Source organism: Pinus tabuliformis, chromosome 1_1, assembly GCF_031772625.1.
Source record: "Pinus tabuliformis cultivar Carrire ecotype Pingquan chromosome 1_1, CPIR1, whole genome shotgun sequence".
In the NCBI taxonomy this organism is placed as follows: Eukaryota; Viridiplantae; Streptophyta; class Pinopsida; order Pinales; family Pinaceae; genus Pinus; species Pinus tabuliformis.
In genome coordinates this window covers 220,350,301-220,370,659 of record NC_142297.1, presented here as the reverse complement: position 1 = coordinate 220,370,659, position 20,359 = coordinate 220,350,301, and the positions used below count along the sequence as shown (strand labels likewise).

The 20,359-nt window shown below is 39.0% G+C and overlaps 1 protein-coding gene across 1 annotated transcript in view; it reads left to right on the top strand.

Moving 5' to 3' along the window:
- Window positions 1–20,359, top strand: part of LOC149212334 (disease resistance protein RPP2B-like) — a 152,068-nt gene that overhangs the window by 73,757 nt on the left and 57,952 nt on the right. Inside the window, exon 3 of the mRNA XM_089388640.1 lies at window positions 7,908–8,749. Within this exon, the coding sequence (XP_089244766.1) occupies window positions 7,908–8,749 (842 nt within the window). The remainder of the gene's footprint in view (window positions 1–7,907; window positions 8,750–20,359) is intronic.

Here is a 20,359-nt window from a genome sequence, read left to right as displayed (position 1 = left end):
ATGATACATATGCTAAAATTTCTCCACCCTGAAGGTGGAAATCTCTATCCTGGTGGTACTTCTCAATGCAATATTTTTTTCATCTATGTGTGAGACAATCCAGCTGATGATGTCTGAACATGGGAAGGTGGGGTACCTGCATGTCATATTGTATAAGCCTAACCACTAGATACTGATATACACCTTCTATTCCTTTGAGTCTTCCTTGAATTCCTCTACGAAGTATATTTGATTTGCTGCCATGTTAAATTCATACCCTTCTCAATGAACAACTGAGTATATGTTGAAAATAACAACAAGAAATGTTAAAATAACATCTAGAAATTCCAATTTAATTTGTCCTTGAATTAAATTGTGAATTAAATTGTAATTCTTTTCTCATAGCAACTTATAATAGTTAACTAAGTTAGGTTTACTTAGTTAGCTTAGGAAATTCGAGTTGGAAGTCTATCTAGAGTCATGTAAGTGTGAGCCCTAAGTTTTAGGGGTCCAGATTGAGTTTATTGGAGTTGTAATTAAATAAATCAGTCTAACTAAGTTATAGTGAGTTAAACTAGTTCTAACTATTGGAGGAACTAGTGGAGGTCTAGTAGTGAGTTTGTGCACTAGTGCATCCTCAATGCCACACCAACTAACTGCAAATTCACTCATAGATAACTCATGCATGTTATTTCAGAGGAAGACCCAGTTGAGACTAGAGTGCAAGGACAGTGTACTATCAATTGTATAATTTTTCGAGTTGTACAAATGGTGCATGCAATCAGTTGAGGCCCTAGTTTTGGATTGCGCAGTTATGGAAGAAGAATTTCCTCATTAAATATAAGCTAATTCCTCTAGGAATAGCATAAGGAAGTAGGGGCTTGGAAGGCAGAAGAATAGGCTAAGTGTTGGCCTGAGTTAGCTTGTGAGTAGAGAGTTGATCATACTTGTGAAAGAATTGTTCTAGTGAGAACAAGATTTGTATTTTCTTCTCAAATCTTTTGATTAATGTAATATAGATAGTCAGGGTTTTAAGCAGTGGCTTTCCCTAGAGAAATATTGTGTTATGTATCATTGATTATCTTCCTCTTGCTGATTATTGTTTTCATTAATATAGTTTGGCTTCCACTGAAGAGTAGAGTAGATTCTTGTCTTGTGTTTTAGCAAATTACATGAGTTGTTGAATCTACAGGAAAATATACATGGTATCAAAGCTAGATTTGTAGAAATTATCTACATGGTATGACAGCTGAAGAAAATATAATAGATGAGATTTCGAGTTTTGGGTTACAGCTAAAATTTAAATTTGCAGTTCATAATTCAAGGTCAGAAAAATGCTTTCTATGGTTTGACACTCGATTATGCCTTGGATGGAAACTAAAATTACATAGCCTAGAAGGACAGGATGGAGGTGGCGTTGGAAGATAATGGCCCCGAGAAATTCATTGATCAGGATATTCCTAAGCCTCCATCATCGGATGCCAAAGATCTAGTTGAATGGAGAAAGTGTGTGGCAAGGGCAAGGTGAATTATCCTTAAGGGAGTTCCAGACCACATTGTCTCGAGTCGCCATGGCAAGGAAACTCTGTATGCTATGTGGAAAGAATTGACGGACCTATTTCAGAGCAGCAGTGACCATAGGAAGGTTGCACTGAAGGAAAAACTTTGAAAAATCAAGATGGAGGCAGGCGACTCAATTCCAAATTACTTGACCAAGTTCACCTATTGTCGAGATGAGCTTGGAAGTGTAGGAATCATTGTTTCCAAGGATAATATGGTGAGCCTAGCTCTTCTAGGACTTCGCAAAAGTTGGCATAGTTATCAGGACTCTATTAATGGGAGGGAGAAGTTGCCAGATTGGGAATGACTATGGTCGGATTTGGTACAAGAAGAGTTTCGACGAAACACCATAGATGGGACCTCTTCCAAATAAGTGGAAGAGGACTTTTCCTTAGTGAGAAAGGAAAAGAAAGCGAAGGGAAATAAGTAATAAGGTGAGGCGGGTGGCAATAATATGGACTTGTTGAAATTCAAGTGTTTTCACTGTCACGAGAAAATGCACTATGCCACAAATTTCCCACAAAAGAAAGCAAGAAAGAAAGAGCCAGCAGTAGCTATAGCAGGTGAAGCTCTAGCATCACAATTCGAACTTGATTTCACTCTCATTTCATGCATGGCCAGCACTGTCATGGGAGGTGTGTGGTATTTTGACAACGGTGCCTCGTTCCATATGATGAGGAACAAAGATCTCTTTAGTGGTTTTGAAGAGAAATACCTCAAACATAACATAGAGTTTGGGGATGAAGGGAGGTATAGCACAACCAGGATCAATATAGTTACCTTTCAGAGGGAGTCTGGCTCCCCTCTTGGGAATCATAGATGTGATGTATGTTCTAGGACTAAAGAAGAATCTTGTTTCAGTTGTGGTATTGGAAGACCATGGCTATGATGTGATTTTTAGTAAGGGAAAGGTTTTTCTTAGACACATCGCCACGGTACAGGTGAAACAAATCGGTGCACGAGTCAAGAACCTATATGCTATGGAGGTACAAGATGCATGAAAAGCCTTGAGGATAAAGGAAAAGGTTAAAGAATTGGTGGTTGAGAGGGAGAGTGAATTATCTCAAAACACGCAGATCCAGAAGAAGCCTCAGAAGCAGTCTCAAATAATTGTGGAGCAGTGACAATTAGAGAAGCAGAGAGGAGACCGAGTCGAGAGATCCACTCAAGCATAGAAGAAGCAACCTCAGAAGCAGTCTCAGACATTTGTGTAGAATCCACTATTGGAGAATTAGAGAGGAGACCAAGTGGATGCATTCACTCAAGCAGAAACCTCTAGTAGGGGGGAATTTTGAGCCAAGTCAGCAGAGAGAGATCATGCAGCCATACCTCCACATGAGAGGTGGGGTAATGTGAAGTATTAGTCCCATGAGTGCATAAATTTGGGCAGGGTCCATTGAGAGGTTTTATATCATGGATCATTACCTTGCTACGAGAGCCCATAGTACATAGTAGCAGGATCGATCATTGGAAGTTGATGCAGTCAGAGATCAGAGTGATAGAGGCTAGTGCAATCAGATACTGGAGAGCGTAGAGAAAAGTTGAAAACAAAGCACAGTGGCAGAGTCAGTAGAAGCGTGGAGTTTTCAATCGATAGAGGTAGAGCTAGTAGCATTCTGAGACTTTGGTGACAGGTGTATCATACTAATTCAGTTTGGATTCTTTTTCAGTTTCAGGAGTTGTTGTAGCAACAACACTAGAGAGAAGTGTTGCATGAAAAACATTCCAAAGGTTTAGGATTGAGATAGAGTTGAATTCCTTTCTTTTTGAGAGGGATTATTGAAAATAGCAACAAGAAATGTAAAAAATAGCATCAAGAAATTCCAATTTAATTTGTCCTTGAATTAAATTGTAATTCTTTTCTCATAGAAACTTATAATAGTTAACTAAGTTAAGTTGACTTATTTAGCTTAGGAAATTCGAGTTGGAAGTCTATCTGGAGTCATGTAAGTGTGATCCCTAATTTTAGGGGTCCAAATTGAGTTTATTGGAGTTGTAATTAGAAAACTCAATGTAACAAAGTTATAATCAGTTAAACTAGTTCTAACTGTTGGAGGAACTAGTAGAGGTCTAGTAGTGAGTTGGTGCACCAATGCATCCTCAGTACCACACCAACTAACTGAAGATTCAATCATAGATAATCCATGCATGTCAGTTTAAAGGAAGACCCAGTTGAGAGTAGAGTGTAGGGACAATGTACTATCAGCTGTATAATTTGCCGAGTTGTACAGATAATGCATGCAATTAGTTGAGGACCTAGTTTGGATTGCACAGTTATGGAAGAAGGATTTCCTAATTAAATAGAGGCTAATTCCTCTAGGAATTACACAAGGAAGTAGGGGCTTGGAAGGCAGTAGAATAGGTTAAGTGTTGGTCTGATCTAGCTTCTAAGAAGAGAATTAATCATACTTCTGCAGGAATTGTTCTAGTGAGAGCAAGCTTTGTATTTTCTTCTCAGATCTTTTGATTAATGCAATATAGATAGTCATGGTTTTGAGCGGTGACTTTCCCCAGAGAAATATTGTGTTATGTGCCATTGATTATCTTCCTCTTTTTGATTATTGTTTTCATTGATATAGTTTGGTTTCCACTGAACAATAGAGTAAATTCTTGTCTTGTGTTTTAGGAAATTACATGAGCTGTTGAATCTATAGGAAAATATACAGTATCTGCATAAACTGGTAGATCAACTGATATCTCTTCAACCGCTTCTCCAGTACTGCTCTCAGTAGTTTCCTTTGATGCATCTCTCTTGGATGCCATGTTAATTGTAACTTCTTAAGAGATGCTCAACAACTGTTGTACCTGTGGGACATAGAGGACACTCATGGCATACAAATGTTAGCTTACAAATCAAAGCAACTTCAAGACAAGATCAAGAAATAAGCTAGGCTCATGGTGGGAAGGATTGTGGAATTATGGCTATCAGAGGTCACTAGCTGATTGTGGGAACTGCTCATTACATAGTGCCAGCAGTTAGTCAGGAAGCTTGATGACTAGAACTTCGTAATGCGCAATTCAGTCTTAGGCCAAGGCCGAGAGAGACTACGCATTGCACAGTCTCAGTGGCCAAGATGGGAGGTTGGATCCTTGAACTGCACAGTGCATAGTTGTAGCAAGGCCAAGACATGCTCTGTGCAATTCCAGAAGCCAAGGAGGAGGCCTTGAGCTCCCAGATTGCATAGTGCATGCAAGGAAGTGTGAGATCTGGGCAAGGGGAGCCCAGATCTGCCCATGGGGATTGTGTAAACAAGCATATTTGAAATATGGTGTGATGCTGAGTGCATATCTAACTAAGTGAAAGAATCAATTAAACTGAATGAAAATGAGGCATGTGAAGAGAGTCATTGCAACAACGACTGTTGGTGCAAAAACAGGGTAACTCATGTGACACTTGGGAAAAGAAATCTAAAACTTGAAACAACACTTCTATAAGCTAAAACAAGTTAAAATTCCAAAAATCATTCAAAGAAACAAGTGAAACAACACTCTCACAAGATAAACAATAAAAAGCGACAAAAAAGTGGCAAAATACTAGAAAAGAAAAACTCACCTTGAAAAGCGACGACGATCGCACTGAAGGTTCCTTCATCTCATCGGGAATGTCAGAGCTCCAAGATAGAATGTGAAAATGAGCTCTAGCAGTGTCAATTAAATAGATTTGGTCAAGTTAGGGTTCATGATGCGCATGCCAAAAATCAAGCGAAAAGTGACACTTGGCGACAGTTTCCAAAATAACTCAAGTGCCTCCTTCGAGTTACTAAAAATAGATCCCTATATTTTAGGGATGTTTTTTTTTTCTTTTTTATTTTTTTCATTTTTGGGGAAACTTCTATTAATTTCCCTAAAAGATTGCGCAGTTCTGGGATGTACTGGGAAACTCTCCGGCTCATCCATTGCGCAGTTTCTGAGCATAGTTGATTCTGCACAATTTATGGGTTTAGTGGCTATGGGTTTCCCCTCCTATTCTTCACAATTTCCCGGAACATGGTTATCTACCATCTAGCATTATGAATTTCCTGAGCTCAAGCATCACTCACAGTAAGGAATGCGCAATTCTCGAGAGCAAGGCTAACAGTCCTCAAGAATTGCGTATTTCTCTAAGGCAAGACAGGAACTGTGAAGGGACCAAGTTAAGAGATCAACTTGTGCGGTAGAAAATGAACCCAGTAAGCAAACACAAGAAAATATGAAAAGGATAAGGCTCAATCGAAGCACAAGTACCTAGATCAGTGCGATTTGAGTTGTTGTGGTTTGAAAGGGAGGCTCTAAAGTATAGGAAAAAATTTGGAGGGTGGTTGTGGCCACTATAATAGCTAGGTAAAGCAAAAAAGTTCTATCAAACAGGTAATCAAACACAATGGAAAAAAGGAACCACCAAGGGAATACATTGTTCCAAACTGGAGTCACCAATTTTTTATACGAGATTTACGATTGTGGATAAATGTATCTCCCATAGGTTTGGTTGTTAACCTAGAACAACAGAGAGACAAGGAACCCAATGCTTTCTTTAAAGTAAATAAATGATGGAATGAAGCCTACGTGGAATCTATTGTAGGCTTCGCTCCTTCTTTAGCTTGAATTCTCCAATTCCAGGTCCGATTTCAAAAATTAGAACTTGCAAAGTCAGATAACACAAGCTAAGAAACTACGAGATCTATGCAGTATCATCTAAGTACTCTATTAAATAGATCAACATGGTACTGATGTAACGGCCTTGTTTAAAAACTCAAGTAAAAATATATAAGTCTGTGGTGATGGGACACATATTCCAAGTTGAATGGTGGGAAAAACATCGTAGTGTGGGTGTTCATCGGTTTAATGGCTACGGAAATTGGCAAAGACAATGTCTAAGGCTTTGGAAAGGCAAAATGGCATTTTTGGCACATTTATTTATCAAAATAAATGAAATTAGGAGAAAATAAAGGTGAAAGGTCATAGGTTGCATGTGAGGAGGAAAATAAAGGAAAATATTGGGAAATGAAGAAAATAGAGGCATCATTGATAAAAAGGCTTATGATGATCAGTTGGTAAGCTTCTAATAGGTTTTGGTGGAGCTCTCTTCTATTCTATTCTATCTATCATACTCTTGGACACTTAGAGTTTTCTTGGAGCACTGTTGGTGTTAGTATGAAAATTCCTGGAAGATGTACCAAAAACCCTCACATAAGTCATTAGGTGACAAGTGACCCTAACAACAAGCTAATGGTTTTTGTCGTTCTAGATCTGCAATACAACTGGAAAATATGCAGTAAAAGAAAACAAGATCCAAAACAAATAGCAACAAAATAATGTATCTAGAATAATAACCTAGTGGAAAGACACTTTTAAATGAATAATTTTTTATTGATAACACCTCGTGAAGGAGATCTACAGATTGGTCTGTAATTCCCTCTCCGTGGGATGTGTCCTTTGATATCCTTGATGGTTCAAAAATAGAATTCCCTCTCTCAATCGTGTGAAAAAACTCAAAAAAAGTGAAGAACTCATATGGGAGCTCAAGAAAATGACGATAATGTTGACGATGATAATGATCATGGTGAAGAATGGATGAAAAACTCTCTTTATATAGCAAAGCATGGGGTTAATCTCGAAAATGGAGAACAATAAAATATTATTGATGAAATTCAGATCTAACTACTTGGAATACTTTATTATATTTATTGGAGAGGGAAAAGGAATTTAAAATGGTTAAATTCCTTTATTTAGAAATAATTAACAAATAAAATGATTTATTAACTATTTCGCGAGAAATAAGAAAGGTGAGGAATTTAGACTTCTGTGATCCATAATATTGTAAGATAATCTTCGGCAAAATCACATAGCGAATCTTTTGTCGACGCGTTTCGAACCAACTAGTGTGGTTCATCGTCAGGACAAGTTGAAAAACAGATCCAGCTTCGCCTGTTTAAATAGCTAGAGCAGAGACACCAACGGTTACCTAACTAAGGGAGCAAGGTCCAATTCAGTTATATTAGGTAAAAAAATAGATAAAAATTAAATTAAATATAATAATAAATAAATCAATATATATAAATTTATATATAAATGTATAAAATTAGTTATATTCGGTGTGAGATAAAACTATAAACATATGAAGAATTATAAAATAATAATAAATTATTTATAAATAAATCAATGAAGAAATATAAATTAATAATAAATTATATATTAATGAATATAAAAGTATAAAATATTTTATTTAATGAAAAAATAAAATTAAATGGTATCATTTTTAGTTATATTAGGTGTAAGATAATAAAGAATTATAGAATAATAATAAATTATTTAATTATAAAATTATAAATAATTATAATATAATAATAAATAAATAAATATTTTACATATAATTATTTTACATATAATAGAGGCGTGGTGTCGGGCTCTGCAGCAGGCTGCGGTAGCCAGGAGCAGGTAATTAACCGAGTGCGGGGTTCAGTCGGTGGCTCTCCTTCCCGTTCGCAGTTGTCTGTTGGAGTTGCGGATGGATCTTTGGATGTTGAGCTGCGGGGGAATGCAATTCCGGTGGGCTCTGTTATTCATAGATCTGAAGGTATTGATCACCGCAGAGTGACAGGCGCAGAATGGTCAAGCCTTTCGGATTCGATTGGATTGCGGATTGTACCGGCTGGGGTTCCATCTCCGTCCTTCCTGCAGCTTGGCTCGTTGGTTGATGAAACCGTTAGTGATTCTAGTCCGGTTGGCATCGAATTGGGTAAGTCTGAAGTCGTGGTTCCGCGCGAAGGCTCTGGTGGAGTGTTAGGCGCTGAATGGTCTGGCCCTAGGCTGGAGTCGTTGTTTCCCTCTTCATCCTTCCAACAGAGCATCCCTTCGGTCGATAAATCGGTATGTGGTTCTGTTCGTAAAGAGGACCCTAATTCTGTCTTCGGTTGTAGCGGTAATGACAATTTAGATAACGAGCGGATTGAAGTTTTTAATAACGGTATCAATTCGAATTATGATAATGAAGCTATATCACATAAGAATAACAAAGATAAAATTAATAATGCTAATATTCCTAAGTATGATTTTAATATAGTATATAATAATAATATGAGGGGTCGTGGTAATATAGTTGGGATGAACCGTAGCAATAATATGGATAGAGTTAACGTTAAACATGTTAATGACTTTAACAATTGGAATGATAGGAATGGAGCTTTTTCTCATGAAAATAACAAGGATATAATCAATATGCATAATTATGATCGTAATAAAGTATATAATAATAATATTAATAGTCATGGTAATAAAGTATATAATAATAATATTAATAGTCATGGTAATAAAGTATATAATAATAATATTAATAGTCATGATAATAAAGTATATAATAATAATATTAATAGTCATGGTAATAAAGTATATAATAATAATATTAATAATCATGGTAATAAAGTTGGGTTGAATAGCCGTTATGGTAAGTCTGAGATTAAGGGTATGTCAGTGTGTAAATCGGGTTCCCTTCCTCAGCGCAATAAGGTGGTAAATTTGTCGAGCTCTTCCTTCCCGCCTGCAGTTTTTAGTCTCTTAGGGAAAGGTCTGAATTTTGCCTTAACCCCGAGAAAGATCCCGATTGAAGACATCATTTGCGATGTGGAGTATGGCATTAAGAACCTTCCTGATAAGATTAAAGACACGATTAGGCAGGATTGTGCCGTTACCCTGAGGAGGGCTAAGCCTCCCCGCAGCAATATCAGCAAGGCCGAGTTCGAGGCTTTAAAAAGCCTGAACAATAATCGTGACGTCGTGGTCTTAAAAGCTGATAAGGGTGGGGCTGCTGTGATCTTGGATAGAAAGGATTACAGGAATAAGATGTTGGACCATCTTAGTAATAGCGGGAGTTATAAGAAGCTTTCGAAGAATCCCCTCAAAAAGGTTTCCAGAGCAGTCGCTCTTGCGATCAAGTCGTGCAATTCCACGATTCCTCTAGCCCAGAAACTTATTGAGGGTAACCCCATCACTCCCAGGATTTATGGTCTTCCTAAAATCCATAAGGAGGGGGTCCCCCTGAGACCCATTGTCAATACCATAGGTGGTCCGACTTACCTCCTGGCCAAGTTCCTCGCGGCAAAATTGAGACCCTTGGTCGGGCAGACTGAGTCCTTTGTCAAAGACTCGGCTGCTTTTATTGAGGATCTCAAGAATATTAATATTGATCCAGAGGACATCTTGGTTAGTTTTGACGTGGTCTCTCTCTATACCTGCATTCCTATCAGTGAGGCCATGATGGTTATTAATAAGCTAACTGACCCTGACACAGCCAAGTTAGTTGAGCTGTGCCTTACCTCTACCTTTTTCAGCTTCGAGGGAGAATTCTATGAGCAAACTTGCGGAGTTGCCATGGGCTCCCCCTTGTCCCCTGTTGTTGCGAATCTCTTCATGGAGGATTTTGAGTCGAAGGCTTTGGCCTCCTCTCGTCTCTTACCAAAGCTTTGGAGGAGATTCGTTGATGACACTGGTGTTGTCTGGTCTCATGGTCCGGATGAACTCGATCGCTTCTTCTGTCACCTTAATAACCAATCCGCCGCCATAAAATTCACGATGGAAAAAGAAGAGAATGGTTGTCTTCCATTCTTGGATGTTCTCATCTCTAAAAAGGTGGATGGTTCCTTTTCTCATCAGGTGTATAGGAAGAAGACGCATACTGAGCAATACTTGCATGCTTCTTCCCACCATTTCCCTGCTCAAAAGTTAGGTGTTCTTAGCACGCTTGCCACCCGTGCTGTTAGAATTTCGGATGAGGAGAGCCTTGAAAAGGAGAAGGCTCACCTCCTGGATGTCTTTGAGAAGAATGGTTATGATAGACGCCTCGGTCAAAAAGCCTTCCTCAAGGCTAAGAAGGAGCCGTCCACTCGTAAAGTTTCCAAGGATCATATCATGGGTGTGAACCTTCCGTACATCCAAGGAACCACGGACAGGATTGCAAGGATTCTGAGGAAGTACGATGTGGCCGCGACCTTTAGACCTCTCAACACTATCCGTGGTTCCCTCAGGTCGGTGAAAGACCCGATTGACCCTAAGGACATGAAGGGCGTCTATGTCATTCCCTGTTCCTGTGGGACCCCTTATATTGGTGAGACCGGTCGCTCTATTAATCAACGGATTAGCGAGCATTTGGCTGACTTAAGACATGGAAGGACCAAGTCCTCGGCCCTGGCTGAGCATGCGGGAAAGACTATGCATCATGTGTGTATAGAGGAGGCTCAAGTCATTGCCAAAATTGCGCACTTTCACCATCGCAAATTTAGGGAGGCCCTGGAGATCGAAAAAAGGCCGGTCAACCTTAATAGGGATGATGGCTGGAAGATTAGCAGTTGCTGGGTCCTAGCCTTGTCTTCTTAGCCTTCTCTTTTCCTTTTGTTAGGTCTTAGGGTTTTTGTCTTCCACCTCCTTTAATTTCTTTTGTCGGTTTTGTCCTACGATCTTGGAACGGTTGAGTTTGTTTCGAGCTATTATTGTATATATGGGGCTTATTAGTATTATATTATTTAAGTATCCCTAGGTTAACCTTAAAAATTAAGTTTCCCTTAAACGAATTCTTAAAAAAAATAAAAAAATAAATAAATAAATAAATAAAATAAATTAAAATTTAAACCTTATAAATATCAATAATTATCAGTATTGATATGTCTTTATTCTTCTTTATTTAGATATCTATATATTTATTACCTACTAATGACACCATTTATTTTTATTTTTCATTAAATAAATAATTTATACTATTATTAGTTTATATTTTTTCATTTAATCATTTATTTATTTAGTAGATTAATAATTTATTTATTATTATTTTTCTTCATTTATATATTTATATATTTAGTTAATAAATAAATAATTTGTTTATTTTATCTTACACCTAATATAACTAATTTTTTATATATCTATATGTAAAATATTTATTTATTTATTATTATATTATAATTATTTATAATTTTATAATTAAATAATTTATTATTATTCTATAATTCTTTATCTATCTTACACCTAATATAACTAAAAATGATACCATTTAATTTTATTTTTTCATTAAATAAAATATTTTATACTTTTATATTCATTAATATATAATTTATTATTAATTTATATTTCTTCATTGATTTATTTATAAATAATTTATTATTATTTTATAATTCTTCATATGTTTATAGTTTTATCTCACACCGAATATAACTAATTTTATACATTTATATATAAATTTATATATATTGATTTATTTATTATTATATTTAATTTAATTTTTATCTATTTTTTTACCTAATATAACTGAATTGGACCTTGCTCCCTTAGTTAGGTAACCGTTGGTGTCTCTGCTCTAGCTATTTAAACAGGCGAAGCTGGATCTGTTTTTCAACTTGTCCTGACGATGAACCACACTAGTTGGTTCGAAACGCGTCGACAAAAGATTCGCTATGTGATTTTGCCGAAGATTATCTTACAAATAAGAAAGGTGTGAAATCAAAATAATTATTAAATAGTGATTTAATAACTATTCTAATAACATAAATAAGGAAATTCTAATAAATAATTATTTATATCAATATTCCTAAGGGATTTAGTCAAATTTGACAAGGAATAATTATTAAATAATGATTTAATAATAATTCATAGAGAGAATTAAATAAATAATTATTTATCTAATTATTCTCATGGGGTTTTTTTTATTTAAATCAAAAAATAACTGATTAAAAGTGGTTTACTAAATTATTTTCCATGGCGAAAGTGATTTTACTATGGAAAAATTAAATCCACATGGTGTATTTCGACCCACCTAGTTTGAAATGGGTAGGCGATCATTTTTTGGTGATAACAGATAGCCCCCACACGTATAAGTGTTAGGAGAAAATCATATGACCAAAATGCGTTCTAGATTACACTTCCACAAGACACCAAAAGGGGAGTCAAAGAGAGAGAGAGATCTGAACCAAGTCAAGGATGGACGAATAACGGAGGGGGCGAGACCTACAATACTGATATAAGTCTCCTTTTTTGTGGTAGTACATGATCTCAAATGAGGCGGGGGAGGCATACCCATACCGGCTAATATAAATAAGCACAAAGAATAATGGTGAGCCCAGCAATGTGGGAATGGGCTATGAAGTGCATGATACATGATACTTGATAAACTGGCATCAATGGGCCAGAAAATAATACAATGGATCCCATATACATAATCTACCTAGAAAAACATAAGCCGGGACTGAATATAATAATATCTAAGTAAATTAGATATAATTCCCCTCATAATGACATGAGGAGGGGGGATCACAACCAAGGAAGCCCTGCTGAATAGGGAAAGGATTTGAAAGTCTGAATGGATCATCTGGAGGAGACATGCATGTTATAGGTGTTGCAAGTGGCATCAAGAAAACCCATCAAATCTATGGAACTACATTGCGGGATGGATCAACATCTGTGGTCATCTGGGCATGTGGGGGCCTGCCTGAATGGCCAACCCCTCATGAGGTCTGAAAAATCTCACACACACCCAGGAATCACTGGGACAATCATTTGGATCATAGAACCATCAAGAGTACGAATCTCAATCGTCAAACAACCAAGTCAAAGGGAAATAATGAGTCCCTTTGCCTAATCATAGGCACCAAACAAAGATGGAAGTTGGAACCAAGGTAGACCTCCCTCTAGACTACTTTTCTAGAATAAATGTGTTGAGGTTGACAGAAGAGAGCCCGCTAGAGTTAAGGCAATGATGAATCCTCAACAAAGGCTCGAGGGAACACAGCATAGTGACTGATGAGCTGACACCAGGAATGATGGTGGAAGGAAAAATGAAGGATGGAAAACTAATGACTTCCCTTGTCAGAGCATAATAAAAATGGTTGACCTGGCAGCAACTGACTCAAATCCGGAGGGGATGGTCAATGACTCAAATGGGGGTTCAGCAAAGATGGAGTAGAAGGACTGGAGGCCAAATATAAGTATAATGGAATAAATGTAGCATGATGACAAATGAAACATTGTAACAGGATGCAATGTGGACTCAAAATAGACTCCATAAGTACAAGGGTGACACATCTCAGATGCTCTGAACAAGGGTGACTCGATGATGCTGCCACATGGGGGAGGCCCATTGGGGACCATAAAAACATGAGTAAATGATGGTTACTCATGACGAAAATCAACATGAGAGTCAACCAGTGCAAAGGTAAAGTGGTACCAGAGAACAGATGGCTCAAATGAAGAGTTCAATTTTAAAAGGCGAAAAAGTGAAACTTTATGGCAAAAATGGCTTCCGGGTGAAGTTTCAAATTAACAAAAACCAAGAGAGACCCATTATAGAACTCGGTGATATCTTTCCACCAGTGTTGACAGTTCATCAAACAAAGCTACAGTTTGGTCACAGTGGGCGACAAAAAAAACTATGGTTTTTCCTATAAAAGGACTTCTTGCCTCCAAATCCAATTCATTTGCATAGTGAGCTGTGGAGAATTTGGAGAGGAGGAGAAGGCCCTAAATCTTGTGGAGATCGTAGTGGGAAAAACGACTGTCAGAATCAGGATCTACGAGTTGGAGGTAGGTGGCCTAACCATACTCATCAATTTCAGTGGTTTAGATTTTCATATTAGGTCCTCAGTTTTTTCTAGGAGACCCTTGCCTTCCCTTATGGTCATAGCACACTATTTGGGGCCAAATCTATGCTCTGGAGCACATAAATGGGGCCCACAAGTGTGCTAACATAGTTTTTGAGCGAAAACTATCTCTAGACTAAGAGGGTGGGCAGGACTGTGGTCTACTGGGAACTGAGGTTAAGTGCATCCATGACTGTCTTTTGTATTTTGAACTGAAAAAACTTAGTGGTGTCTTGCAAGTATGGTAGAGTTAAATATATCATGGTGAGAAAGAGAGTTTGATACCCTCTGTGTTGAGATTCAGGGGAATCAAGTAGTGAGAGGGATACTGGCACGATGTGGTGTGCTAAATTTCTTGGAGAACCCATTGATGAGGGCTAGTGAGCCCTTGCTATCAAGGATAGTGAGCTATTGGGATCTGAATTAGGAGGCCTTTATAGTGCAAGGGCACTGGATTGAGCTCACGATCCAGGATATATACCTTTTGACTAGACTGCCCCCTTGGAGGTGGTAGGGGAGATACATCCAGTGCTGCCTTGTGGGAGGCATATTGAAGAGTTTGTTGAGTGTCATTATAGACATATTAGTCATGTGATGGGCAATACTATCTGAATTGATGACATGGAGAGATTTGAGACACGAGCTATATTCGTAGCAATGCTACGAATTTGTGGTAGCCATGCCTTCCACCATATCACTGGAGGGAAGATGATGCTAGTGGAGAGTGTTTTGGGAGGGACCTACTATGGGTGGGCCCAAATGTTGCTACTGTTGTTGAAACAATAGTTGACATTATGCAAACGGGGGACCACAGGGGACCAATGATAGTTGTTCATTTGGGACAGTCTTATGCTCACTCTTCTTTGAGAAGATCCCCACTATATGACCTCATGTTCAGATCTGTGATGGGGGCCCACAGGAGCCCAGGATGCGCCACTGGGGGTAGCTATTGAGATGAGGAGGTGGAGGGGGAGTCAGACGAGTGTTTTGACCTGATGTTTTTGCTCATTGGGACAAGATTTTGCTATATATAGATGACTATCCATACAACGACATGAGCTATAAGGGGAATCCTAACTTACCACTTCCACCAGAATGAGCATGGGGCCCAGATGGTAAGTGAAATTTTTTATATATTTCTTATATTTTTCATTTAAGAAATATGTGTATATGGTACTTATTTCTAAACTTTGTGGAATGCAGATATACCATCGGTGAGGTCGATAGGATATGCAAGACGAGCTACAGCACCTGGGGCTCCATATCAGGGTGGAACTTCATCATGACAGAGGTTGGATGACAAGGATCTATTGGAGGACCTCCAACATAGATACGACATACTACTGACTGGGGTGACAAAGCATGGATGCATGATCTAGAGGATCGATACACAGATGAGTGCACAGGTCTTCCCCCAGAGTGGTGGGGAATCACGCGACACCTTGCAATGGCCGGTCAGGCAGTATGGGATCTACGGGCTGGTGGGATGGAACCGTTGGCTCGGGGATCTCTAGATGATAGTGATTAGGCATAGGGACATGTGGGTCCCCATTTTTTGTTTTTTGATAACATGCTAGTGGGCATGTCAGATGTATTTAGAGTAGTGGACTCAAAACACTTGTATGATGATATATATATATATATATATATATATATATATATATATATATATATATATATATATATATATATAATAGATAGATAGATAGATAGATATAGATATATATATATATATATATATATATATATATATATATATATATATATATATATATATATATGATTATGCATCTTTTTGTGTGATGAATGTGGTTCACCATTTGTTTTATGGATGTCTGCTTACATGTGATAAATGCCAATTTAGAATGTTATTAGAAATGGTATCTACATAGTGATTTTGGGCTCTAGGTACATGATTGAATGAAATGGATTCAAATTCATGCATCAAAATATTAACTTGTAGATATTTTCTAAATAGGACAGGATTATGCACACAATAAATGCCATTCAATTGCATGACAAGTAGCAAGGAATCTAAACAAACATGAAGGTGAAGGATGTGATGATCAAGAGAATAGACTAACAAACCTATCATTGCATCATATTCAACCTGGTTATTGGTGTAAGTTCCAATGCAAACTCCATTGGAGAGGACTAATGAATGCATGGGAGAAAAAATGGCCCAAGCTATCGAGGCAAGATTCCTGGTGAAGCAACTCACACCATTGGAAAAACTGATAAAAGATGCAAGAATAAAATGTGTAAGAGAGTGGGGGATGTAAGCTACCTAAATGCAAGAAGAAAGACAAAGATACACGCACTTCAATGGTAAATGCTATGGGTAAAATTTCTTGAGGTAGAGCGCATTTCGAGGATTAGGAAGGATTTGGCCCTTTGGATCCTCTAATAGGTATGCTCCTTTTCCCAAACACTTAAGGATGATATAAGGCCCTAGCCATAACAGTTAAAACTTTCCACATCCCAGCACATCATGAGCTTGGTCATACACGAGAACAAATTCACCCTCATGGAAGGTACGAGGGTGGACTTTGCGGTCATACTGAGACTTGGTATGTTTCTTTGTCATTATAGTGGTTTGAAATGAAACATGCCGGTCTTCAGAAGTGCGCTCAAGCATGATGAGTTGTTGTTCTAAGGGTTGGGTGTCTGGGAGGAGTTTGATGGCAAGGTGAAGGGAAGGGATTTCGCACTCGATTGGTAAAACTGCCTCCTCTCCAAAAACGAGATGGAAAGGAGTGAACCCAGTGGTGGTCTTGACATAAGTTCTATAGGCCCATAGTGCAGGGAAGAGCATTCAACGCCAATTGGTCTTATGTTTATTCACCGTCCACTGAAGCATAGTCATAAGGATCTTGTTGAAAGATTCAACTTGGCCATTGCCTTGAGGATAATAAGATGACGAATATTGGTGTTCAAATCCCAATAGAGAGGATAGCTTGCGCCATATCTCATCTTCAAAGTGTCGACCATGGTCGAAGACCAATTGTTTCGGAACCCCAAATCGAGTGATAACATGGTTGAAAAAGAAGAGGGCAGTAGTAGCCACAGTGTTAGTGAACATTTGCATGGCTTCAGCGCATTTGGTGAAATAGTCGACAACCACTATAATATGCTTGTGGTTATTAGCGGATGGGGGTCAATGCTCCATAAAGTTAATAGTCCATTTACAGAAAGGACCAACTGCGGCAATTGGATGGAGGGGAGCAAGTGGAGCTCTCACCTTAGGGGCACATAACTGACAATTGGGACAGTGTTTGATTGCCGCAATGTAGTCACTCAAGAGAGAAGGCAAAAAGTACCTGGCAAGCATTATTCGCTGGGCAGTGTCCATTCCAAAGAAGTGGCCACCACAAGCGCCATCATGGTAGGAATTGAGCACTTTCTCATCTTTAGGATGGGTGAGACAATGAAGAAGGATAGTATCAACACCACAATGATAGATATCGTCACCAATGAGGAGGTAGCAGGGGGCTTCATGTTGAATCCGTCGTCGAACACCACGATTAAAATGGGGGGTGAATTTTTGGGTTCGTAGATATGTGAGGATGTCGCCATACCATGGGTCATCAGAGGTTATAGTGAACAAGTGTTCATTTGGGAGATCGTCATTAACCGGCGGATCATGCGCACCAATGGGGAATTCATAAATAAGTTTGGCAAGGGCCAAACCTTTCTTACTTTTGGGGGTGACAAACTCAAGATCGTATTCTTGGAGGATGACAATCCAACGGGCATGCTTCCCACCGATGATCCATCGACTCAGTAGGAAATCCATTGGGTTGGATTTTGTCACTACTTTAGTGGTATGAGTGAGGATGTAATGGCAAAGTTTTTGGACGGAGAACATGACAACCAGTGCTAGCTTTTCTTCGTGTGAATAGAAAACAATGGGTATGTTGAGGTTTTTACTGGCATAATATATGACATGTTCTATTCCTATTGAATCTTCATGTATTAGGACCCCAACAACTGATTAGGTAGATATATAGATGTACAGGATGAAATCCCTTTCAAGGTTTGGTGGACTAATGTTGGCTTATTGGGGCCTGACCCAGGTTCGTAGGTGATTTAGCCAAACAAATCTTGATACTACTGGCCCTTTCAGCAACAGTCTGCAAAGCGCGGACTGAGGTCTCACCCAAAGTAGTATGGGAGGGTGTTAGAACTAGGTTTCCGCACCCTGTAGATGTCTGATGAGTTCAAGAGGTCCATGGTTCGACCCTGCATGCAAGTCACTACGCACACTTTCCCGTACCTCGCAGCCTGAGATGTTACCTTTGCGCAGCCCTACTCAGCGACCGAACGTTGTTATTACCCAATTCCTTACTATTATTCCAATGTTAGTTGATTATTTCAGCCTACTTGCGTGCTTTAATTTATACTTAACAACATAGATCATTTATACAGTTGCGCGCAGTAAATAACTAATATATTTGCAATTTTCATAAAACATGCATTAAACCAAGAACACATACATATAATTATGATAAAACTTCTCTTTATTAATCTCTTCTTCGGTTACAGACTCGACTCCGCCCTGCGCACTCAGCTGTAGGTGTCCGCACACTCAGTTGCAGACTACTAGGCCTCTGTGCACTTAGTTGCAGAGCCTTCTCCTACTCTACGACCCAAAGGCACACTTAGTCACTTCGAATCTATCCTCTCTCCTCGATTCCTTATTCTCTATCTTACACTTAGAGCCTCACTCTATTTATACAATCCCATGGTCCATGGACCATGGGTAGCCTGAAATTACATCACAAGGCTAGGGTGGACAACCCTGTGACTCTATCATACATTTCGCGCTCTGCGCCCATAATTCGTGGAGTCTTTACAACAATATCGCTTGGGCTTTGAGCCCCAAACCATGTCTTGGGGGGATTCCATACCCAATAGGCCCCCAACACAAACATCGTGACTTGCCCCCGAGTCACTCTGTCGGCGTGGTGATCTTTGCATGGAGTCCCTCCAACTATTCTTGAATTGTGCTGAGGTCAGCAACGCACTGAGCTACTGCTTGCTGGATCTGTTGCATTTGATGTTCAACTACCTTTGTGTCTAAACTATTTCCATACATCTGTACCGATATATTTTTATATTCCCACGCCTTTGTCTGGCTCCTTGGAGCACGAAGACTGTGCTTCTGCCGGCTAGTCAGATAGTTGGCCCACCCATGTAAGGCTTCAAGTGGCTGCCATTCACTTTTCCTGGGAAGGGTTCTCCATTTAGTTTGACTAACTAGACCGCGCCTTCGTCTGTGACCTCCTTAACCACATATGGTCCCAACCAATGCATTCTGAATTTTCCCGGAAATTTTTCAAACTTACTGTCATACATCAACACTAAGTCATTTACCTTGAATGTGTGCAACTTAATATGGTGATCGTGCCAGGCCTTTTCACGTTGATTTTGTACTAGCTAATGAAAACCAGCCAAGAACCGTTCTGCTTCCAGTTCTTCCAATTGCGCGAGCCTTTCCTCCAGAGCTTTGCGGTCCATCATTCCTGTGAGTACTGCTATGCACAGACTAGGTACGATATATTCCATCGGCATTACAACTTCCATGCCATAAACTAATCGAAAAGGTGTTTGTCCCGTCAGTTTCTTGCACGTTGTCCTATAAGCCCATAGCAGTGCAGGTACGCGCACGTCCCAATCGTTTTGCTACGCGTTGCACACTTTGAGTAGCGCAGTCTCCAGTATTTTGTTGAACGCTTCTACTATCCCATTGGATTGTGGGTGATACGGTGTGCTTTTATGATGATACATCTGGAACTCTTATGTGAGCATGTTGATGGTTTCATTCAGGAAATGTGTACCATGATCACTCATTAAGATCTTCAGACATCCAAATTGGGTCAATATGTGTTCAAAAAAAAACTTTGCAGTTGTAGCGGCTATGCAGTCTTTGACTGGCTGTGCTTCCACCCATTGTGTCAGGTACTCTGTCGCGGTGATGATGTAGTGCGCACCCATTTTTCCCTGAGGTTTGATAGGTCCCACAAAGTCGATTTCCCATTTCTCGAATGGCTGCAGTGTCATTTGTGGATTCAATGGCATCTCATCCCTCCGCGATGGTTTTCTGGTCCTTTGACATATATTGCAGGCCTTACAATGTGCTTTCGAATCCTGGTGAAGGGTTGGCCACCACAACCCTATGCGAAGAATCTTTTGTGCAATCACTCGTCCTGCATAGTGTCCTCCTGCAA